Source organism: Phyllostomus discolor, chromosome 3 (genome assembly GCF_004126475.2).
Source record: "Phyllostomus discolor isolate MPI-MPIP mPhyDis1 chromosome 3, mPhyDis1.pri.v3, whole genome shotgun sequence".
Lineage (NCBI taxonomy): Eukaryota > Metazoa > Chordata > Mammalia > Chiroptera > Phyllostomidae > Phyllostomus > Phyllostomus discolor.
The window spans coordinates 118,245,563-118,268,355 of NC_040905.2; the positions used below are offsets into that span (position 1 = coordinate 118,245,563).

The following is a 22,793-nucleotide window of genomic DNA, read 5'->3' on the forward strand; positions in this document are numbered from 1 at the left end:
AGGGGGGCCCGGCTAATAGGAACGGTAAAAAGGCAGCCAATGAAAAGGGGAACAGGCGGAGGTCAAATTGACAGACAGTGACGTCTGTTTAGGCGGTGACAGACAGTATCCTCAGTCAATGGGAAGAGCTGAGAAATTTTTCAATTCTCCCAAGAAGGTCAGAAGGAATGACAGCTGGGGAGGCAGGAGAGGGACGGGCTAAATTTGCGATTAATTTGCCTCATCAACCAATAAGCGCATTCTCTCACTTTAGCAACAGAGGGGCAAAATAAATCACTGTCTCAGCCAATGGCAGTACCCAAAGGGTGCTGCCAGCAAGCGGTGCCAGCTCAGGGATATCTGTGACAACCGGAGACAAGCGCAAGAGGCGGGTGACAGCTAGGGACATCGCGGAGAAGAGACGGGGGCCGGGGACATTAGTGAAGCCCTTAGCCAATAAGAGTGCCGTTCTGCCCTGAGTCCTTTCTGGGCCCCCATTCTCCATCCAGCTACCGATACCCGCCCCCACTCTTGTGGTATATAAGACCCTGAACTCTAACGTACAGCAAGTGCCCTGATCCAGGACTCTCCACCTCCACTGTCTCTGATTCTCTTCCAGCCCCTCAACCAATCCCAACACTTCAAGCCCCGACCACTATAACCAGAGCTCCCACATGATCTAAATGACCCATCTCTTCGAATCTGCTATTTCCTGCGAGAATTCCAAGCCCCAAACCCCTCTATGTGAGTTCCTCCCCAGACGCCAGGCTCCAGTTACTCATACCTCATCCTTTGAGTGTGTCCCATCTAGTGAGGATCCCAGACCCCAATACCTTGAAATCCCACATCTGTGTTCTTATTCTTTCGGGGACCCAAGACCCTTCTAACAACTCCTATCTCCTCATTGCCACACTTCTCCATGCTCCTCATTTTTTGCTAAGAAACGACCCCAATCTTATGAGCACCCAGCCTATCCTAGACCACAAACACAAAGTCCTGACTTTCTGAGACCTTTCTCTCTCTGGTGCCTATTACCTGAGCCCCACAGTTAGAGGACGCCAATTTCCATAAGGAGTCCACCATCTTGAAATTTCAGTCAGGCCTAACTTGCCAGTTCCTCCTTGGTTTCTAAAGTTCTCTGAAACTCCTCAGATTCAGATCTTGTGAACTCCCATTCAGTGTCTGAGATATACCACTCCTGAGCCCCTTCTCAACTTCCCAACTTTCCAGGTGATCCAAGCTTTCTGAACACTTCCCCATTTCTGACTTTGGAGTTCTCCTCTTCTCCCAGAACCCAGTAATAAGTGGGCTCCTCCCTGGGCCCAGACCCCCATAGTAACCTTATAAGGTGAGGCAGCTGTCAAACGAGGCAGGGAGGGGCCAGTTCAGGAGGCCAAGGGCAGCTGCTAAGTTTAGGGTGGTTCCTTCGCTCTTCTTAGAGACAACAGGTGGCTGGGCCCCAGTGCCCAGAAAAGAAAATGTCTTAAAGGCATTGGCATGAGGCTGGAGGAGAGAGAGGGGAGGAGGCACCTTGCTCAGGACATCGGGTCCTAGAGAGAGCAAGAGGAGGTGTCATTGCCAACCTTGGGCCTCTTGGAGCCTCCTCAGCCACTACTGCCCCTGACCTCCACTGTATGGAGGGGACTGGGGCACTGGGGCCTAGAGGGGTGGGAGAGAGTACCTCAAAGTCACACAGTCAGCCAAGCTGGTTCTTGCCCAGAATGGAGAGAGAAGCCGCTGACCATTTCAGTCAACCAAGAGAAAGTGACTGACTAGTCTCCTTCTTGGTGTCTCCGACTCCCTTCCTCTGAGTTCTAACTTTCACACCAGTATCCAAAGAAATGGTTATAGACTCTCACACTAGACCACATTCTTCTCCTGTTTCAAACCTGTTCAAGGGTCCCAAGGTCTCAGCTCTCAGCCTGGCATGAAAGGCCCTCCAGTGCTAAAGAAGTTTCCAGCCCCTTGCATCCTCTACTCAAGCCCCATCACAATTCTGGCAAGCTGAACATGTCTGATCTTTCACTGCTTCCAGCCTTTGCTCATCCATGCCCTCTGCTTAGCACACCTGCCCCTCCACATTCACCTGACTCAGTTCTGTTGGTCTTCACAAAGTCATTCCCATGCTGCTAGACAGGGCTGCTGTGCCCTCTACTTTTATGTCACTTTATTTATCCTATCTCCACGACTGAACTGTAAGATCTACCAAGGCAGGGCCTAAGTAATAATTAGGATTATATTTCACTAAACTATTTCCAAATAGTGTTCACATCCACAAGTTCTGTGGGATGAGACTTACATCTCATTTTATAGAAGGGGAAACTAAGGTGCAGGGAGTTGAATCACAAAGCCCAAGATGACAGAGTAGGCTCTCTGCCCTGAGCTGTGTAGCCTCTTCATACCTAGTGATTCCATGCCCTGCATCTTTCCTCACAAAATCCTCCCTTTCTTTGAAAGCGATAAAGATGACTTTCCTGATCTTTCCATCTTTCAGGTTCCCCAGATGGCTCTCTCCCACCTTTAAACTCTGCCACTACCCCCACACATACCCACACGTGACTGTGAAACCCAAATGGGAGGAAGGTTGTGTTTGCCAAAATGCACCCATAAGGCATAGCACAGCACCCAACACAACTATAGATGCTCAATAAATTTACTGGGTTTCCCGCCCCATTCAGGGTTATAGGGGCCTAGTTCATCTCTGTCTGAGCACTGTGCCCTGGCTTAGGCCCCCTCTGAACTCTGGAACATTGCAGTCCCTTTTGAGATAAAGTACATCCCTTCCTGCCCAGATCCTAGTGAGACATGCATCCCAAGACTCACTCCCTCCTCCCTCTCTCCCTGGACTCCAGCTGCTGCAGGCCCTCCAAGAAAGGAAAGGTCCTGAGCCAGGCTATTTTGGTATCTGGGGTGGGCACCCACAGGGCTAAGGTTACCCTGGTATGTTAAGGGCTCCCTGGGGCAGGGCTATATAACCCCAGAGGGACTGCTGCAGGCTGACTCTCTGCTACTTACCAGCCTTTCCCCCAGGAGACCGAAGACATGGTAAGAATCCCCCAGCCCCTTCCCCGATCCTTCCAATCTCAGGGCAGCCTCACCCTTTGAAAGTAGGTAGCTGATTCCCAGTCCATCAAGATGAAAACAGATGAATCTTCTCTTTGTGGGTATCACTAATAGGGAGCATATATAATGTAGGCCTAAAGGACCCAACCAAGGATAATCCACTCACAGGAGCCCAGTCACTCTCAAAGCCTGCTCCATACCTTCCTGCACTCCATCTTCCTAAAATCCTCTGGGACCAAGCAGGCAGGGATTCCCACTCCCGTTTTATAAATGAGGAAGTAGTTTCATAAACAATGGGTGAGTGAATCAGGGTCATACAGGAAGTCTGGAACTCAGAGGAGGTAGGCTCAGGGCACTAAGAGGAGGAACCTTTCACTTGTTGAGGAGGATGGAGGGGTGGGACTCAAGGGCTACAGGTAGGAATTTGGGGATGCAACACAAGCAAACACCCTCAGCAAAGAAGTCATAAAGAGAGGGAAGCCTAAAGCCAAGCTGCTTTACAAGAATGGACTTAAAGAGTCCTAAATCTAATCCATTGCCTCCAGAGAATAGTAGGATCTGGCCCATAAGTCTCTTTGCTTCTCCCAGGCACCCAAGAAGGCCAAGAGAAGGGCAGCAGAGGGTGGGAGCTCCAATGTCTTCTCAATGTTTGACCAGACTCAGATCCAGGAGTTCAAGGAGGTGAGCTAAGGGAAAGGGGAGACTGAAGGCTGACCAAAGGCACCCCCCTACCCTTCCCCCTATACCCATGCCCCAGCATGTGCACCTGTTTTAGTGGGAGGAAAAGGGTTTAGAATTCCTTGCTCCCTCCTTTCTTGGCATGTAAGAGGACAGCTGGCTGGGGGCCAGAATCTCATCTGCCTGGAGTAAAGATGCTAAAGCCTGGCCATGGGAGACCTAACTCCTCCCTGCTCCTGCCCTCCACAGGCCTTCACAGTAATTGACCAGAACCGTGACGGCATTATTGACAAGGAAGACCTGCGGGACACCTTTGCAGCCATGGGTATGCCCTGCCCCCCACCCCACCCGTAAATAACCAAGGCTGTAGAGGCCAGGGAATTCAGCAACTTTGGGAGCCAGCCCTGCTGGCTCCACTCTGGGCCTCAGTCTACCCTCATGAAAAATGGGTATGATGATATGAATTTATGAGAAGCATTACTCTAATGGACCCAAGATCCCACTCCAGCCGATCTTTCCCCCACCCCACTCCAGGGCGCCTCAATGTGAAGAATGAGGAGCTAGATGCCATGATGAAGGAAGCCAGTGGTCCCATCAACTTCACTGTCTTCCTGACCATGTTTGGGGAGAAGCTCAAAGGTGAATGAAGTGTCCTGGGTCCGAGCTCCCAGCTGCCCCTTCCCGGACCTTTTAGGGACAGACCTTTCAGGGATCCTTCAGCTTCATGTGCCCTCTGACCCCAGGTGCTGACCCCGAGGACGTGATCACTGGAGCCTTTAAAGTCTTGGACCCTGAGGGGAAGGGAACTATCAAGAAGCAGTTGTAAGTGATCTCCGCCAGCTGCTTACCCACAGAAAGTCTCCTTAAATTCCTACCAAGGGTTAAGCACTGCCAGGGATAATGGAGAAATGAGGACTGTGGATTAGTATTAAATTTTCACAGCACATATGAGTAGAAGCACAAAAGCTAGGAAGCGTTTTGTGTTTGTGTTCGGAAGATCACTGGAAAGATCTAGAAAGACCCCATTATTTTTAAGTCTTTATTTATTTTTAGACAGGGGAAGGGAGGGAGAAAGAGAGAGAAACATTCAGTGTGTGGTTGCCTCTCCGGCGCGCCCCCTCTGGCCCGAAACCCAGGCATGTGCCCTGGCTGGGAATCGCACCCGCGACCCTTTGGTTCGCAGGCCGCAGGCCGGAGCTCAATCCACTGAGCCACACCAACGAGGGCAGACCCCGGTTTTCAAGGCAAAACCGGGAATAGCAACAAGAATGAGGTGAGGGTAGAAAGAATTTACAAGGCCTAACCTCAACTCCTCCCATGTCACCTCTCTCCAGCTTGGAGGAGCTACTTACCACCCAGTGTGACCGCTTCTCCCAGGAAGAGGTGAGTGGGGGAGGGGCCCAGGTGAAGGGGAGGATGGGGGAAGGGAGCCTAAGGAACCGTTAGGAGACCCAGTCTTGCAATCTTTCCCCAGATTAAGAACATGTGGGCAGCCTTCCCTCCTGACGTGGGGGGCAACGTAGACTACAAGAACATCTGCTACGTCATCACGCATGGCGACGCCAAGGACCAGGAGTAGAGGACCCTTTTAGGCCTCCACTAGCCTTCCTCTTCCTGCCAGCCTGACCTCCACCCCGAGTCCTAATAAAATTGAACTGGTCTTTGTTTCTTATCCGCAGCGCCTTCGGTGTGCGGTTCCGAGGGACTCAGATGGGAGGGTGGGCTGAAACGCTGCTGGTGCAAAGCGAGTGCCCAACAAAGGAAGGAAGGCCTGAATGAAAACTGCACCCACAATGTCCGCCGCTTATTCCCACTGGGAAAGAGAAGACGCTTGGCCTCAGGAAACAGTTTTTATAGAAGACACAGTTCGGGTGTAGAGGGGCGGGGGAGGGGGGGTGGTCAGATGGTTAGGGGCTGGGCTGGAAGCTCAGGGTCCCGAAGTTGGGGGTGGGGGGCAAAGGCAGGACTAAACTGGGATTGGGAGAACCTTTTAGCCGGAGAACCCCGTGCTTCTGTAGGCTTCTGGATTAGGCGGCAAGGCAATCTGGGCTTCAGGTATTGGACAAGAGATGGACCCAAGACTGAGCCAAAGTAGAACTATACACCGGCGGGGGGTCTCAGAGAGCGTCCGGCTGCTCCCCTTGAGCCTGGCTCTGCTGCATCTGGGCCTGCATCTTCTCCAGCATCTCTTGCATGCGACGCAGCTGTGCGGGGCAAGATTGCAGGCGATGGGGCTGGCGGAGGCCAGAGAGGGACTTTTTTAAAGAGGACAGGGGAGGCGAGGTGTTTGCTCACCTCTTCGTCTTTCTCACGGATTAATTTCTCTGTCTCAGCCAGAGGCAGCATGGGCAGCGGGATCTCTGTGGTGCTCCGGCGGGAAAGCTTACTAGGGGGTACAGAAAAGGAACAAGAATCAAGGGCAGGGCCTGTGGTTGTGTCTGCAACGAGATTGGACTCCAGGAGGAGTGCCCTCGTTCTTGACAGTAGAGCCAAAAGTGGGTGGGGAAAGACTGGGAGAGAGGTCTAGAGGGTGAAGGTGGGGTCATGGATGTTGTTAGAGTGAGGCTTTGGAAGCACTTAGGAATCGACTCTCACCTGCGGCTGGCTCGATCACGTGCCCCAGGTCGGGCCAGGCTCTGTAGGCAGCGGGCCCGGTAGCCTTCATAGAGCAGATCGTGTGTCACTTCCTTCAGGTCCTGCAGGTGTGTCTGCACCAGCATCCGACGCAGGTTCAGGAAATCGCAGTGATGTGGATTCTCCACTGGAGGATATACCGCATGCTTCAGGGAGCTGGGTGGGATCTTCCCGCAGTCCCGCCCCCACCCTAGGTGGAGGTCCACACTGGCCCCCTCAAAGACCTCTCATTTGGCTCCTAGAACCTCCAAGACAAGAGCTGGCCCCATCATCACATGTTGGGTGCGGTTGACTTGGAGGTGGCCTGGTCTCCCTGCTGGCTTCAGAACATGTGCCCGGCCTTACTCACCTTCCACCGTACCCCAGGGGTAATGGCGTCCCCTCACTGGTCGGGTCCCGCTGTCCCTCACTACCTCATTTGAACCAACAACTGCGAAAGGGATGCTTTCCTAGAGGGCAGTAGTCAGGGATCAACCTCCAAGGCAGAAACTTTCTCAGTTTCTACCTCCACATCCACCTCCCCTGCTTCCTCCCTTCCTCACTTCCCGCCTTCCCCCCTTCCTCTGCACCTTCATCTCTGCATCCTGCCTCTTGAAGTCTTCATCCTCATCAGAATCACAATCAGGGAACTGGTAGATGTTGATCTCTTCCTCCTGCAACTGGTCCCGGATCTCGAAGAAAACAGGTGTTGAGACAGTGAGTATGCTTCACAAAGGCTGTGAGCAACAGACATCACATGGCCAGAGACAGATTCAGATACATATATCAGGAAGTCAGAGACAGGAGGACGTGAAAGACAGAGATAGTGAGAAATGAACATCCAGGATGACCAAAACCAAAATCTCAGTGATAACGAGACAGACATAGATGGTGAAAAACTGAAACAAAGATACCCTAACAGCCAAGGCCTCTAGAGGCCTGGGAAGATTCTAAGATGCGGCAGATACTAAAATACTAGGAGACAGAGACATAAGCAGAAACAGCAGAAGAGGGCTCTGAAGACCCTGGGGGTGGGGTCATCATTCTATGCCTCAACCCTGGGATGGGCCTTGGCTAAGCATCCAGCCCAGGGATTCCATTCTGGGCCTCCAGAGACAGTTCCCCCAGGCAGCTTACTACCCACCTTCCTCAGAAACTCTCTAGGGCAGTGGGGGGAGATAGAAGAAGGTAAAGGTGGGATTAAAGGGTAATGGAATGAGACGATTTGGAGTGGTAAACACAATGCAATATACAGATGATGTACTGTAGAATTATATACCTAAAACGTACATAATTTTAATAATCAATGTCACCCTGATAAGTTCAATTAAATAACTTGGGGGGGAATAAAGAAACTTTCTTAGATAATGTAACATCATACATTATGCTCCAAGAATCCACCCCAAGATCAAATAAGTCAAAGCTGAGTTCAGGTTTAATCATCACTTTTGGCTTCACGTAGGGCCAAAGATCAGAAGTGACCACACACCTTCTGCTTGAGGGCCTGGGTTTCCCTAGGCATCAGGGCATCTGCTTTGCCAATGACTGGGATGATATTGACCTTCTCATGCACTGCCCGGAGAAAGGCCACATCTAGAGGCCGGAGCCTGTACCCAGGGATTGGTCAGGGTTTGGTGTCAAGGTACAGAGACACCCCCCAAACTCTCCCCAAATGCCCCAACCCCCAGGGTGCCCCCCAGACCCCCTGCCAAAGGGTGAGATGAAGTAGAGGCAGCAGTGGACACGGGAATCCTGGATGTTCTTCCGGTTCAGGCCACTCTCATCCCTAAGATACTGCTCAAATTGTTCCTCAATGAAGCGCACCACGGGCAGCCAGCTGGGGTGTGGGGAGAGGAAAGAGCTGTGGTCAGAGATCAGAGGCCACATGGTGGGGAAGAGGGCAAGGCTAGCCAGGTCTGTGGGGGTGGGAAGTAGTTCCTTTGTCTCTAACCAAAGAAATTAGGAAACTGGCAGGGTCATAAGTGAGATGTTGGGAAGCACAGGGCACTCTGGGCCACATGGCCATCAGAAACAGGCCCCCTGCATTTGGGTCAGGGTGGGTGGGAGACCATGGCAGACCAGCCCTATAACTGATCCCTCAGTCTCCACAGAGTAGCCAGTTTTGGAAGCCTATCCCTCATTCCCTCCCCCACTCCTCACCAGTCTGAGCAATCCACAGAGTCCCCAAAGCCAGGTGTGTCCACCAGGGTCAGTTTCACCTTAATACCCCCCTCTTCGATCTCCACACCCCGACGCTCGATAGTCAGCGTTTGTGTCAAGCGAGCTGTAGGGAGAGATTGGGAAACTGGGTAGGGGTCTGAAGTAGGACCAATTTCCTTTCTCAGTATCACAGTCGCCCCCACCTATTTTTTTCAGGGGAGGAAACTGTCTCAGAGAACAGTAAGCTGCCTGAGTGCCCCAAAAAGCCATGGAAGACCCAGATGGAAAAGAAGAGGGTGTAGCCTGGAGATCTAGGAAGGGGACAGAGGAGGGGAGAGGTCTTACCACTGGAGAGGTCCCCCTGGAGAGGAGGGAATGGGTCTTACCACTGGCCTCAGGCAGCTGCCGATCCTCATAGAGGTTGGTGAGAAACAGGCTGTTGATGAGGGTGGATTTCCCCAGGCCTGACTCCCCTGTGGACAGGTCAGGCCCAATTGCTCAAGTGAGGGGACAGCTAGGGTCTCTTGAGGACCCACCACCAGTCCCCTCTCCAAAGACCCCAGACCTGCCACCATGAGTGTGAAGTCAAACCCCTTCTTGATGGACTTGCGGTGCAGCTGGTTGGGGAGGGCTGCAAAACCCACATACTCCTTGTCCTGTTGGTGGAGGGTAAACAATATGAGGCTGCTGGGAGCAGCAGACAGGGCCACCAATAGAACCTGATCTCAAGGACTAGGAGAAGTCAGACCTTCTGTGGATTGACCTGGGCCTGGCTACCCTGGCGGTTGGAGCTAGGGGCAGAGATGCCTAGATTCCTGGGCGTAAGGACTCACCATGGCCCGGCTAGCTGTTGCTGCACCTGCTGTCTCTCCCCACTTCCTCTGGTGGGGCAGGAAGTTGAGTGCAGCAAACAAGGGGGCGGGCAATATAGGAAGCTGAGATGCTTTAACTTGCCCAAGGAAAGCCAAGACCAAGAACACCTGGGGCCCTCACTGTCTGGATCCCTCTGCCCAGTATCCCTATAGGATTTTTCAGCTCCTCCTTTCTTCACACACCTTTCTCCCAAGCCCCATTGTCCCACCCGTCACTCTGGTGTGAGGTGGGGTACAGGCAGAGAAGAAGGAAGGAAGATGGTCTCTCTAGCTGTGAGATGAAGGCTTTGACAGGGATGGTTAAAAAAAAAATCCTAGGCCTGCTGGATCAAAAGCCAATAATGGGAGTGGAGGTGGGAGGGGCTGTCGGTTTTTCCTGCTAGCTCACACAATGGATTTTTTTCTAATGCAATGGATTCTTAAAACAACATCAGGTCTTTGGACGACACAGTCAGAAAGACCTTCCTTACAATCCTGGCCAATGTGTTCCCCTGCTTGAAACCCTTCCAGGGTTCCCCAGTGACCTCAGAATCAAACCAAACTTCTGACCTGGCAGCCAAAGCCTTCCCCATCTGGCCTCATCACCCCATGACCCACTCGCCCTTAGCAAGTGCCCACAGCCTTGACTCTGCCCATATTGAGCTTTTCCTTCTTTTGCATCAGGTGAACTCTTCATCCTTCAAGGGTTTGCTTCAAAGGACTCTTCGTCTTTTGAAATCTTCCGCAACTACCCCAGGCAGAGTCATTTTCCCTCCTTTGGACTTCCCAGCACCTTTAACGTGCCCCTCCATGACCACATTTGCTTACCCGGATGTTTCTTCTATTCACGGCTGAGCTTTCTAAGCGCAGGCACCATGTTTTCCTAATTTCTGTATCCCCAGTGTCTTACACAGAGCCTAGCACAAAGAAGATGCCAATAAACAGTATACTAGATGAATGCATGCATAAAAGAATCGATAAATGAAGTCAGTCAGGGCCCAAAGGCTGGGAGGCTGTAGAACATGTAAAAAGAGCCTTGCTTTAAAGTCAGAAAGAACTTCCACCTACTATGGGATCTTGGGCAAGTCATTTGGCCTCTCTGAACTCCATTTTCCTAATGGTAAAATGAAATACACACATTCCACTTTGTTATCAGGACTCAGAATAGTTTCGGATGACACGAAATTTGGAGTCAATCAGTTATGTACAAATTGGCATTAGCATTTGTGAACTTAGTGACCACTCTGAGCCTTTAAAGCCAGTCTCCTTACTATGGCTTACAAGATCCTGCTTGATCTGGATCATGCCTACCACTTCAATCCTATTCTCTTTCTCCACTTCCTACGGATTTATTATTTCCCTTTTAGCCCATGACTGACTTGTGTTCCCCCAGAATTTATTTGTTGAAACCCTAACCCCCAAAGTGACCGTATTTACAGATAGGGCCTTTAAGGAAGTAATTCAGGTGAAATGAGGCCATAAGAGGGGGACCCTAATCCGATAGGTCTGGAGTCATAAGGGATACAGCAATCTCTCTTTGCAGAGACGAGAGGCCATGTGAAGACACAGTGAGAAGACAGCTGTCTGCAACCTAAGAAGAAAGGCTTCACCAATACCAACCCTGCTGGCACCTTGAATTTGGACTTCCAATCTCCAAAACTGAAAAATAAATGTCTGTTTAAGATTCAGTCTGTGGTATTCTGTTCTAGCAGCCTGAGCAGATTAATACAGCCTCATAGCTCACCATTTTCCCCTCTTCACTCTAATGAGCTTAATGTGTATTTTTTTTGGTTTGTATATGAATTTTGAAAAGTGTGTGGTATACAGAACATGTTTATGCAAATAATCTTATATATATAAAAATATATACATATGAATATACATTTCTGTTCATTGTTTCATTCAGCACTATTTTTTCAGACTTATCTATGTTGCCCTGGCCAGTTTCTTAAGTTGGTTGAAACACCACCTGTACACCAAAAGATTACTGATTCAGTCCCCAGTCAGGGCACATACCTAGGTTGTGGGTTCAATTGGGGCACGTATGGGAGACAGCCAACTGATGGTCCTCTCTCACACTGATGCTTCTCTCTCTCTCTCTCTCCCCCCCCCATCTCCCTCTCTCTCTAAAATCAATAAAAATATCCTCAGGTGAGGATTAAAACAAAAGATTTATCCATATTGCCATGTGTATATATTACCCTTACTTCAGCCTCATTTCTAGTATTGATCCCTTCATGTAGCCTTGGGAAGAATCACCTTTCTGTGCCCTACTTTCCTCATCTACCAAATGGGATTGAAAGCTTCTGCCACACTGAATGCACAGAAGGTTGTGCAAACTTCATCTGGTTATAGAAACATGAAAAGCTGTGTCATTTTACTAGCTGTGTGACCATGGGCATTTTACTTTAACCTGTGACTTAGTTTCCTTATCTGTTAAATGGCATCATTAATAAATTCTACATAATAGGGTCATGATGAAGACTACATGCTCTAATACACAAAAAGGCTTTAGTACCATGCCTGGTGGATGAAATGGGCTCACACAGAATGCTAGTTATTGCTATTACATGAGTGGAGGGGTGTGACAGTGCCACCAGCTCAAATCTAGTGATGGTTCTTGCACATTAGTTACTGAGGATCCAAACAAAGTGGATCACTCAGGGTTACAGTCCTCTGGGGAGACAGAAACAGCCAAAAGTAAGTGTGGAAGCATTGTTGCCCAGGTGGTGTAAGACAGGATAAATGGTCTTTCAAGAAGCTGAGGGAAGAAGAGTTCCAGCTAAGATGGATGCGTAGGTAGAAACCCTTCACTTCCTCACTCAGTCAAATGGGGGAGAACAACCAATCTAAAATCAATAAACAACCAGAAAGTGCCAGAAAAATCAAACTGCATGGAACTCCAACAATCAAGGAATTAAAGAAAAAAAATCAACCAGAACAACCAGACTGGTAGGACCGGTGGATGGAGAGAATTTGAACAAGGCTGTGCAGGCAGGGCCAGCTGAAAAAAAATACAGGGAGGCAGTGGACCCCTGGGCAGGGATGGCTGAAGGTGAAACTGACGCTCAGAGCTGACTGTGGACTTTGGCAATTGTTAAGGTGGGAAAAACTCTCAGTCTCACACCAGAGTCTTTGGAAAGTGCGCTAGAGACTGGCGGGCAAGTTGCACTGTTCCCTCTCTGGCCCCTCCCCCACAGACAGTGCTGCAGCACAGCAAAGAGGGTTGCCCTGCCCAGGTGAACACCTAAAGCCCTACCCCCTTACAACTTATCAGGGGCACCAAGGCAAAGAAATATGGTCCAAATGAAAGAACAGAGCAAAACTTCAGAAAGAGACCTAAGTGATGATGAGATAGCCAACCTATCTGATGGAGAATTTAAGGTCCTGGTAATCAAAATGCTCACAGAACTGATTGAACTTGGTCGAAAAATGAAAAAACAAGTGAAAGATACCCAAAATGAAATAAAGCAAAATATTCAGGGAACCAACAGTGACAGGAAGGAAACCAGAACTCAAAGGAATGATTTGGAACAAAAGAGAAAAAAAAAAACATCCAACTGGAACAGAATGAAGAAATGAGAATTCAAAAAAAGTGAAGAGAGACTTACAAACCTCTGGGACAACCTGAAACATTCCAATATCCAAATTATAGGGGTGCCAGAAGGGGAAGAACAACAGCAAGAAACTGAAAACTTATTTGAACAAAAATGAAGGAGAACTTCCCCAATCTGACAAAGGAAATAGACTTCCAGGAAGTCCAGGAAGCTCAGACAGTCCCAAAGAAGTTGGACCCAAGGAAGCACACACCAAGGCACATCATCATTAAGCTACCCAAGATTAAAGATAAGGAGAGAATCTTAAAAGCAGCAAGAAAAAAGGGGACAGTTACCTACAAAAGAGTTCCAATCAGACTGTCAGCTGATTTCTCAAAAGAGACCTTGCAGCAAGAAGGGGCTGGAAAGAAGTATTCCAGGTCATGAAAGGCAAGGGCCTACATCTAAGACTACTGTATCCAGCAAAGCTATCATCTAGAATAGAAGGGCAGAGAAAGTGCTTTTCAGATAAGGTCAAGTTAAAGGAGTTCATCATCACCAAACCCTTGTTATACAAAATGTTAAAAGGACTTATGTAAGAAAAAGATCAAAACTGTGAACAGTAAAATGATGACAGACTCACATCTATCCACAACTGAACCTAAAACCAAAACCAAAACCAAAACCAAACAAACAGAGCAAACAACTAGAACAGGAACAGAAAGAATCACAGAAATGGAGATCACGTGGAGAGTTATCAGCAGGGAGGGGGAGCGGGTAGAATGAGGAAAAAGGTACAGGGAATAAGAAGCATAAATGGTAGATACAAAATAGACAGGAGGAGGTTAAGAATAGTATAGGAAATAGAGAAGCCAAAGAACTTATATGTATAACCCATGGACATGAACTAAGGGGGTGGGGGCAGATGCGGGTGGGGGCAGATGCAGGTGGGAGGGGAGGTGCAGGGCACAACTGTAATAGCATAATCAATAAAATATATTTAAAAAACAGAACTAAAACCCTGGCAGATGTGGCTCAGTGAATTGAGTGCTGGCCTGTGAATCAAAGGATCACCGGTTCAATTCTCAGTCAGGGCACATGCCTGCGTTGCAGGCCAGGTCCCCAAATAGGGGGCGTGTGACAGGCAACCACACAGTGATATTTCTTTCCCTCTCTTTCTGTCTCTCTTCCCTTCTCTAAAAAATAAATAAAATCTTTAAAAAATATACGAATAAATTTTTTTAAAAAAGAGAAAGTTACATCTAATATCACTACCATGATATAACCCCATTTTGTTTCCTTTTTTTAAAGGTCCACTAAATGAATGTTCTGGGAACCCATCTGTATCTATACTAGCTGGCATTGTTGTGAGAGGCTGCATTCGGCTTCAGCAAATTTTTTTTTAAGACTCTTTCAACACTCTGCCCATTTCACAATGGGTGATTTACGAGTGTACCTGCCCACACCACACTGAGTGTTCAGCAGTTTTTGACCAGAAACAGCATGACCCTGCCTCATTCCCCACCTTCCCTATTCACCCAACCTTGCTCCTAGCAACTGTTTTTTGTTTCCCCAGATGAAAAGAGTCTTCAAAGAGAAACATTTTGCTGACATGGAAGAGGTGAAACCAAAAAAAAGGCAGAAGCACTAAAAGGCATCAAAATGGATGAATTCAAAAACTGTTTTGAGCAGTGGGAAAAAACATCTTGGTAGGTGTGTTGCATTGAATGCAGAATACTTTGGAGGTGACCGAAGTTTAAACATGTAAGAATAAATACACAATTTTTTTTGTAAATAAATTCTGTGTTCTTTTGAGGGTCCCATTCATATATTTATAATACTAGGATCATACTTTAACTTTGTTTGGAAACCTGTTTTTATCACTTTATGTGTTCTGTACATCTTTCTATGATAATAAAGACACATCTATATCATTATTCTTTTAAAGATTTTATTTATTTACTTTTGAAGAGAGGGTAAGAGAGGGAGAAAAAGGAAGAGAAACATTAATGTGCAAGAGATACAAAAATCGGTTGCCTCTTGCACGCCCCCAGCTGGGGACCTGGCCTACAACCCAGGCATGTGCCCTGACTGGGAATCAAACTCATGGCCTTTTGGTTCACAGGCCAGTGCTCAATCCACTGAGCCACACCATCCAGGATACATTATTATTATTATTATTATTATTATTATTATTATTAAAGATTTTATTTATTTATTTTAGACAGACGGGAAAAGAGGGAGAGGGAGAGAAACATTAATGTGTGGCTGACTCTCGCACACACCCTACTGGGGACCTGACCTGGACCACAACCCAAGCATGTGCCCAGACTGGGCATTGAAACAGTCACCTTTTGCTTCACAGGCCTGCACTCAATCCCCTGAGCCACACCAGCCAGTGTACATTATTATTTATATAGCTGCTTAGTATTTAGGTTGATTCCCATTCTTCACTATGATAACCAATGCTGAGCTGGGATGAACATCTTTATGGTAATATCCTTGCGTATTTGTCCCACCATTTCTTTGGGCCTAATCCCTATAAAATGAATTACTGAATCAAATGAAGTCACATATTTAAGACATTTGTACCTAACAAACTGCTCTGTAGAAAAGGCGCTTGGCTGGTCTTTGTGTTAAGTGTAGGGATGACAAGAGTTAATAGTGACAGAATATTCCACTTATATACTTTTTAACTCCAACAAATCATGCCTAGTCATCCATGTAATAAGGTCTGGGACTTGTTTAGAAAAAGGAACTTCCCACCTTGAGCTTCCTATGTGGCAATGAGACAGCAGTAGACAGCAGTTTTTCCATTTAATACTCTTCTGGATTGATTGTTTTTAATCTTGCCATGTCTTCATAGCTACCTATTACCGCACCAGGCATTTCTGGTGGGGCTTCCGTATCTTTAAACCTGAATTCAGGTTCAACCCTAATAATTCCAGGCTTTGTCTCTCCAAGTCAAAGCTAGCTCTGCCCCAGCCAATGTGGCTCAGTTGGTTGGGTGTCATCCTGGAAAGCAAAAGGTCATAGGTTCAATTCCCAGTCAGGATAGATACATGCTCAGTTTGTGGGCCTGGTCCCCAATTGGGGCGTGTGCTAAAAGCAACCAATCAGTGTTTCTTTCCTTCTCTTTCTCCTTATCTTCCTCTCCCTAAATAAATAAAATCTTTTTTAAAAAAAGCTAGCTCTGCAAGTGAGTATGGCATGTGTGGCTGGTCAGCTTTAGGGGAAAGGTTTCTCCACAAAGGGTTGGCTATTTTGCCATTTTGTATCTTCTTACTGGTTTGGTAGCACAGGTGCCTGGCACATTTTAGACCTCCAAAAATGTTTGTGATGCAAATGAATAAAGTTACTATACGATCTTTAGCTTCCAGTGCTTTCCTATTCTGTAAATTCATGACACATTACAATAAGACTATTCTCTATTTCCTTCTTTGAGGGTAGGTCTTAACCATCTTTGCATCTCAAGATTCTAGCACATAATAGGTTTTCAGTCAGTATGAAAACCTATTCATTTCATACTGGGACACTGTTCATTTCATTCCCTCTCTCTGGAGTTCTTCATTCAGCCATTTCAGCTAGACTCTGGACTTTGAAGTCTTAGATGTCCTTGAAGTATAAGGTCAAAAATGCCACATCTTCATTATTCCAGCCAAAAGAGAAATAATTGATATTTTTTGCAAAGTGTTTTACACATATTCTCAACCATTCAAATTAGGTATTATGGGCCCTGGCTGGGTAGCTTAGTTGGGTAGAGCAGCGACCCGATACACCAGGGTTGCAGGTTTGATCCCTAGTTAGGACACACACAAGAATCAACCAATGAATTTATAAATAAGTGAAACAATAAAATGATGTTTTGCTCTCTCTCCCTTTCTCTCCTTTCCTGTCTCTAAAATCATAAAAAAAAAAAAATAGCCTTGGCTGGTGTGGCTCAGTGGATTTAGCACTGGCCTGCGAACCAAAGGGTTGCAGGTTTGATTTCCAGTCAGAGCACATGCCTAGCCTGGGGCCAGGTCCCCAGTAGGGGGTGTGCAAGAGGCAATCACACATTAATGTTTCTCCCTTCTCCTTCGTCTAAAAATAAAGAAAATCTTTTTTAAAAATAAAAATAAATAAAGATAAAAAATAAAGAATCAAATTAGGTATTATTGTTCTCATTTTACCATTCAGGAAACAGTAGTAACCTCCCCATGGTCAAACAGTAGTAAGTGACAAGGCCAGGAATCAAACATAAACAAATGACCTTAAAGACATGTCCACAGCCACTAAACTCTACAGAAGCATCTCTCACTCTTTCTCTGCACTATGCTATTTTGAGTATAGGTTCTGTAATATCCTCTGCACATTTCCATACTCTAATGGGCTGAGAGCTGAGGAGTTTCCTTGCATTTCCAAGGCCTGGACAGTATCTCGACATTCGTTGGTGATCCTTAAGTATGTGTTGATTGATTTATGGTCCCTATTTCTATATCTAACATCCATACATATCAGGCACAAAGAATCAAGCAGACTCATTTCCACAGATTAGAACTCTTCCTGCTTTCCCACTATGGGTGCAAGTAACTCACACCTTATAATTCTTCCTCATTATTTGTGTGTTTGTCCCTAAACTGACAGCACCCCAAGGACAAATCTTACATGTATTTTATCTCATTATCCCAAACTATTGGCTTAGCACTGAATTGCTAATAATGTGAATATTTGGTTACTGTTACCCCTCCCCATCGTCAGTTGGGCTGCAGAAACATCAAGACACTCCTCCTTCCCAAAGACAAGCTGGCCCAAAGTAGAGATACTGGGGATCATGCCCCTGGTTCCCTGGAACAGCCCCAGCAGGGCCCCACCATGCTGGAAACAGGGATTAATGTTCCAGCCTTTCCAGGCTTGGTTTCTGCAGGGCTGTCGACCTGTCCCCTAGTCTCCCCATGGCCTCTTTGTGTCTCGGCTTGTTTCATTGTCTTTGTTCCTCTGCCTCTAAACCTGTTTCTCTCTCGACTCCTGGCTTTTTCATGCAGCCCTCTGACTCAGCTTCAATGAGTTTTTATCTATCTTTTATCTGTTTCTACATCTCTGTCTCGGGCAGCTCAAGTTTTTTTGGTCTGCCTCTGTCTCGTCTCTCTCAGCCTATGCATTTTCTCCGACTCAGTGCTCTCAGGTTACGATTTTGAGTCTCTGCCTCAGGGGGTCCGTTCTGGAACCCAGGTCTGAATCTATCTGTCCGCCTCTCCTTAGAGGCGTCCCGATTAGCATTCGCCTCTAACCTCTTCAACTTCGGTTGCTCCCCTTCCCCAAGCCCATCCCCCACGCGGGCCCTCAGCTTCCCAGGCCAGCACAGCTTTGTTTCCTTAGTCTCGCTTGGCCCCGCTTTGTTTCCTGCGTCTCAGAGCCCCGCCTCCGCCCCGTCTGAGGTCTCTGCCGCCCTTTGTCTGCCTGGGTCTTTCCCCCGACCCCCTTCCCTGGGACCATCTTTAGATCTCTTTGTCTCTCCAGGTCTGGGTGTTTGGCATTGTCAGCCGACTCCACAGGTCCACGCCGGTGGCCCAACACACCTACAACTAGGAACAGCCTTCGGCCCTCACTGCCCAGCTCCAGCCCAGGAGGCGCACGGTTAATACCACTGAGTTGGCGCCGTCGTCCTGGGCTTAGAGTAGCCCTCCCCGTGGCACACGGCCACCCACCGACCACCGAGCTGAGGCGGACGGGTCGGCCCCTAACGGCGTGCAGCTCCTCCAGGTCCTAGAGCGGCTCGGTGCGGCCCAGCTCTTCCGCTTCCCGTCCCCGCCCCCGGCAGCAGCCCTAGGGACGCTTGGGGCCGAGACCCCCTCCCACCCCCGGTTGAACGCGGAGACCGCATCCTAGAGCTGTCGGTGGCTCGGGCACCCAAGCCTCGCCAAGGAGCTCCGGAGAGCACGGGGTGGCGGAGCCGGAGGCGGCCGGGAGGTGAGGGATGGCTGCGTGCCGGAAGGAGCAGCAGGTGCAGGGGCGCGGGCTGAGGGGGTGGGGGCACTGGAAACCGCGCCCTGCACCTTGGACCCAGATGCTGCCCAGTGCTCATGCCAGCCAGCAGAGGGGGCAGGGCACGGGCCGCCTATGGCTGTGTGACCGAGGGATTGTGTCTGTCCCCTTACTCAGGGTGGCGTGCCGGTGATGGAGCGCGCGGTGGAGCCGTGGGATCCAGATCTCCATGGCCGGGAGGGAAGGGAGCAGCTGAGAGGTGCCCGAATAGGTGAGATCCGCGGCGATGTGCCGCCTTGTGCAGGTAATAGCGGGGTGAGGACTGCGATGCTGGGCTCCAGAAAAATCGGTAATGAACTGCACTTCCAGGAGATGGGGAGGAGAGCCATAACCAACTGGGGAGTCGATGTTTCTGCATCTACTGTGCACCAGGCCGGGAAGGGAATCATCTCAAGGACTCTGCCCCCCTCCCCAACAACGTCCTTACTGCCTCTGCCCTACTTCAGGCCTCATTGTGCCTCATCAGGCAGTTGCAACAGCCTACCCTCAACCCTCTTCTCTAATGATGCACTCTGCAGCCACTCTGATGCTAGTCTAGGTCTAATCAGGTATTCCCTCCCTAGCTCTCTTCTGCCCAGCAATTAAGAGCCTTAGCCTAGAGTTCAGTTCAGACCCTAGTCCCAACATCCCTTTCTAGCTTTATCCTCCAGTCCTCTCCATGGTTTACTTTTTTTCTTGCTGTGAAAGCCTGTTCCTATATCCTCATTTTCTCTCTCTTTTGTGGCAGCATAGTTATTCTGAGCCCACGTGTATAATTAGTTTTGCTTTACCTTATCTGTCCTACCAGCCCTAAGCATCTTAGGGGATAGGTATGTGTCTCAGGTAAACACCAGGGTGACCATGGTAATAAGTTACAGAATGGGCTAATATAAAGAGATAATTGAAATAACAAATAACAGGTTTTTCAAATAGAGATAATATAATGTAGTAGCTAACACAGACTTGGGGATCAGACAGACCTGAGTTAGAAACCTGGCTTTACTACTTTATAACCTTGAGCAAATGACTTAAGTTCTCTGAGTCTCCAAATGAGGATAGTAATAGTATTACCTCCTAGGATAGTTTACAAGTGTTCAGTAATGCCTAGTTCAGTGATTGGCACATATTAAGGGTGAGGTAAAAAGAAATTACTATCACTAATGAGAGGCACAGGCAATAGTAAGTTCTTTAGAAGTTCAGAGAAGAGAGAGAGATCCTTGTGACCACAGATTGTCAAGGAAGCCTCTGGGGAGGTTGCAGCAGAAGATGAGCTGAGCCTAAGGACAGGTCTACAACTCCCTTTTCTTTCCCCAGGTCTAGAGGGTGAGCATGTGGAGATGTCTCAGACGGATGAGTTTGAACATACCCCACAGGAGGATGACTTGGCATTCAAGGAAGAAGAAGATTTGGCCTCAGGTCATGAAATAGGAAATGCCTCTCTCAAACCCCAAGGCATCCAGACATGGGATGACTTGTGGGTCCAGAGAGAGGCTCCAGGGAAACCTCAGGCTCGAGACAGAGGCTCCCGGCTCCTGGGAGAATCACGCTGGGGCCAGGCTAGTGATCGGGCTGCTGTGTGTGGCGAATGTGGCAAAAGCTTTCGGCAGATGTCGGATTTGGTGAAACATCAGCGGACACACACAGGGGAGAAACCCTACAAGTGTGGGGTCTGCGGCAAGGGCTTTGGGGATAGCTCTGCCCGTATCAAACATCAGCGAACTCATAGTGGTGAGAAGCCCTACAGAGCTCGACTGCCAGCGCAGGGTCCTCCAAAGATTCCTCGGTCCAGGATCCCTGCTGGCGAGCGCCCCACTATCTGCGGTGAATGTGGCAAGAGCTTCCGGCAGAGTTCTGACTTGGTGAAACACCAGCGAACACACACGGGTGAAAAGCCCTACAAGTGTGGCATCTGTGGCAAGGGCTTTGGTGACAGTTCTGCCCGCATAAAGCACCAGCGGACACACCGTGGGGAGCAGCCCCCCCGGCCCATGGTGCCCGGGCGGCAGCCCTCTCATGCAGCCACAGCAGCTGCACAGGGACCGAAAGCCCAGGACAAGCCATATATTTGCACTGATTGTGGCAAAAGATTTGTGCTTAGCTGCAGCCTTCTGAGCCACCAGCGTAGTCATCTGGGACCCAAACCTTTTGGCTGTGATGTATGTGGAAAGGAATTTGCCCGGGGCTCAGACTTGGTGAAGCACCTGCGGGTGCACACAGGAGAGAAGCCCTATCTCTGCCCTGAATGTGGCAAGGGCTTTGCTGACAGCTCTGCCAGGGTCAAGCACCTCCGCACCCACAGTGGCGAGAGGCCACACGCCTGCCCGGAGTGTGACTGCACCTTCAGCCTCAGCTCCACCCTTCTCCGCCACCGCCTGACTCACATGGAGCCCCAGGACTTCAGCTTCCCAGGCTACCCCCTGGCTCCCCTGATCCCCAGCCCACCGCCCAGCTCAAGTCCACCCCCACCTCCTCTTGGTACCAATCCCCCACTAACACCTCGAAGCCCTTCACACTCAGGTGATGGGCCTTTTGGGCTGCCTGGCTTGGAGCCACAGGCTGGGGAGCCACCCCCACCACTAACAGGTGACAAGCCCCACAAGTGCCCTGAGTGTGGCAAGGGCTTCCGCCGAAGCTCGGACCTGGTGAAACACCATCGTGTGCACACGGGGGAGAAACCCTACCTCTGCCCTGAATGCGGCAAGGGTTTTGCTGACAGCTCAGCCCGAGTCAAACATCTCCGCACCCACCGAGGTGAACAGGCTCGGCCACTACCACCATCCACGCTCCTGAGGCCATATAACTCCCCAGGCCCAGCCCCCATGGCCCCTCGACCCCGAGTCCGGGCCCAGCCCTCTGGACTCAGCCAGCCCCATGTGTGTAGCTTCTGTGGGAAGGAGTTCCCCCGGAGCTCAGATCTAGTCAAACACAGGCGCACACACACTGGGGAGAAGCCATACAAGTGTGCAGAGTGTGGCAAAGGTTTTGGTGACAGTTCTGCCCGTATCAAACACCAGCGTGGGCACCTGGTCCTGAGGCCCTTTGGGACTGGGGATGGTCTGGCGAGGTCCGTCAAGGAGGAGCCACCAACAGGACTGGAATGATGGGGTACAGGGAGGGTGGAGGCCCAGGAAATCCAAGGGGTGGCACTTGCCTAAGTAGGGAAGAAAGGGCCTGGGAGGTGGTGGGAGGGAGAAGGAAAGCAGGTGGGAGGGGAAGAAATGGGAGAAAGGAGTGAATAGATGGAGATTGGAGACAATGACCTTGAAGCTCAGGAAACTGTCCCAGCTGGGCTCAGTAAGGGCCTTGCCAGTGTGGTTTATACCCCCAGCTTCTAGAACACTGCCTAGTACACAGTAGGTACTCAATAAATACTTGTTGAATTAATAAACTGGTCTTAACCTAAGGGCCCTTAAAGAACCCTAAATTTCTGCTGCGTCTTAATCTGTGAAGAACTGGTCCCTCCCAACCTTGTCCCAGAAGACCAGCATCCTGATCCATGGTTTGTTTGACCCTTATGAGCTGCAAAAAAGACTTGGAATTCAGGGTGACAGAATTAGGCAGGGGCATCTCGATCATCCTTCTGATGAGAGTATTGATGTATGGCAGGCTGTACCCAGCCTCAGGCCACTGGACATGGTCTTAGCCAGGAAGGGAACTCTTGGTCAGAGGCCAGACCTACCTGCCCTAGGGGCCCTGACACCTGGACACTGGCACAATAGACCAGAGACAGCAGAAGGCACACTACTCTGTTCTACATGCTAAGCCCAGGTCCTGGTGCACATCAGCAGAGAGAAAGTGAGAGGGCAGGACTGGAGTAAGGAGAAGCCAGGGAAGCTCCAAGGCCAGACAGCCACATCATGTGTCTCCTTGCCAATAAACTGCTTCTTGTCTGAGGCTTGGGCTCCTGTCT

General features: G+C 49.2%; 3 protein-coding genes across 7 annotated transcripts; 2 read left to right on the forward strand and 1 right to left on the reverse strand.

Moving 5' to 3' along the window:
* Window positions 1-103: 103 nt before the first annotated feature.
* Window positions 104-5,392, forward strand: MYLPF (myosin light chain, phosphorylatable, fast skeletal muscle). Of its 2 annotated transcripts, none has more exons than XM_028508365.2 (7): window positions 104-157; window positions 3,631-3,723; window positions 3,970-4,045; window positions 4,255-4,359; window positions 4,464-4,542; window positions 5,055-5,103; window positions 5,195-5,392. In XM_028508365.2, the coding sequence occupies exons 1-7, from the start codon at window positions 119-121 to the stop codon at window positions 5,297-5,299; spliced, it is 546 nt and encodes a 181-aa protein (XP_028364166.1). In that variant the 5' UTR covers window positions 104-118; the 3' UTR covers window positions 5,300-5,392. The 2 variants fall into 2 exon arrangements, with proteins under 2 accessions (XP_028364166.1, XP_035877168.1); XM_036021275.1 differs by lacking the exon at window positions 104-157 and adding an exon at window positions 2,921-3,024.
* A 164-nt stretch (window positions 5,393-5,556) lies between these two features.
* On the reverse strand, window positions 5,557-9,260 carry SEPTIN1 (septin 1). Its single transcript, XM_036021274.1, has 11 exons — window positions 9,242-9,260; window positions 9,059-9,149; window positions 8,880-8,966; window positions 8,494-8,617; window positions 8,036-8,170; window positions 7,823-7,940; window positions 6,924-7,025; window positions 6,704-6,803; window positions 6,316-6,481; window positions 6,016-6,106; window positions 5,557-5,924 (listed from the first exon to the last, which is right to left on the reverse strand). Exons 2-11 carry the CDS (start codon window positions 9,066-9,068, stop codon window positions 5,838-5,840), a joined length of 1,020 nt encoding a protein of 339 aa, XP_035877167.1. The 5' UTR covers window positions 9,069-9,149; window positions 9,242-9,260; the 3' UTR covers window positions 5,557-5,837.
* A 9,032-nt stretch (window positions 9,261-18,292) lies between these two features.
* Window positions 18,293-22,777, forward strand: ZNF48 (zinc finger protein 48). 4 transcript variants are annotated; one of them, XM_036021276.1, is made up of 3 exons: window positions 18,293-18,863; window positions 19,022-19,148; window positions 20,198-22,777. In XM_036021276.1, exons 1-3 carry the CDS (start codon window positions 18,837-18,839, stop codon window positions 21,982-21,984), a joined length of 1,941 nt encoding a protein of 646 aa, XP_035877169.1. In that variant the 5' UTR covers window positions 18,293-18,836; the 3' UTR covers window positions 21,985-22,777. The 4 variants fall into 4 exon arrangements, with proteins under 4 accessions (XP_035877169.1, XP_035877171.1, XP_035877170.1 ...); XM_036021278.1 differs by having other exon boundaries at window positions 18,295-18,829; XM_036021277.1 differs by having other exon boundaries at window positions 18,296-18,863; window positions 19,022-19,115.
* Window positions 22,778-22,793: the final 16 nt, after the last annotated feature.

Excerpts from the sequence above, each read along its gene's own strand:
- MYLPF (XM_028508365.2), top strand. The coding sequence starts at position 119 with ATGGGAAGAGCTGAGAAATTTTTCAATTCTCCCAAGAAG. Across the intron at positions 4,543-5,054 it reads GGAACTATCAAGAAGCAGTT|CTTGGAGGAGCTACTTACCA; the intron begins GTAAGTGATCTC and ends ACCTCTCTCCAG. Across the intron at positions 5,104-5,194 it reads ACCGCTTCTCCCAGGAAGAG|ATTAAGAACATGTGGGCAGC; the intron begins GTGAGTGGGGGA and ends ATCTTTCCCCAG.
- SEPTIN1 (XM_036021274.1), bottom strand. Across the intron at positions 7,026-7,822 it reads CCCAGGCCCTCAAGCAGAAG|ATCCGGGACCAGTTGCAGGA; the intron begins GTGTGTGGTCAC and ends GTTTTCTTCGAG. Across the intron at positions 6,482-6,703 it reads CCCCTGGGGTACGGTGGAAG|TGGAGAATCCACATCACTGC; the intron begins GTGAGTAAGGCC and ends TATATCCTCCAG.
- ZNF48 (XM_036021276.1), top strand. The coding sequence starts at position 18,837 with ATGGCTGCGTGCCGGAAGGAGCAGCAG. Across the intron at positions 18,864-19,021 it reads CGTGCCGGAAGGAGCAGCAG|GGTGGCGTGCCGGTGATGGA; the intron begins GTGCAGGGGCGC and ends CCCCTTACTCAG. Across the intron at positions 19,149-20,197 it reads CGATGTGCCGCCTTGTGCAG|GTCTAGAGGGTGAGCATGTG; the intron begins GTAATAGCGGGG and ends TTCTTTCCCCAG.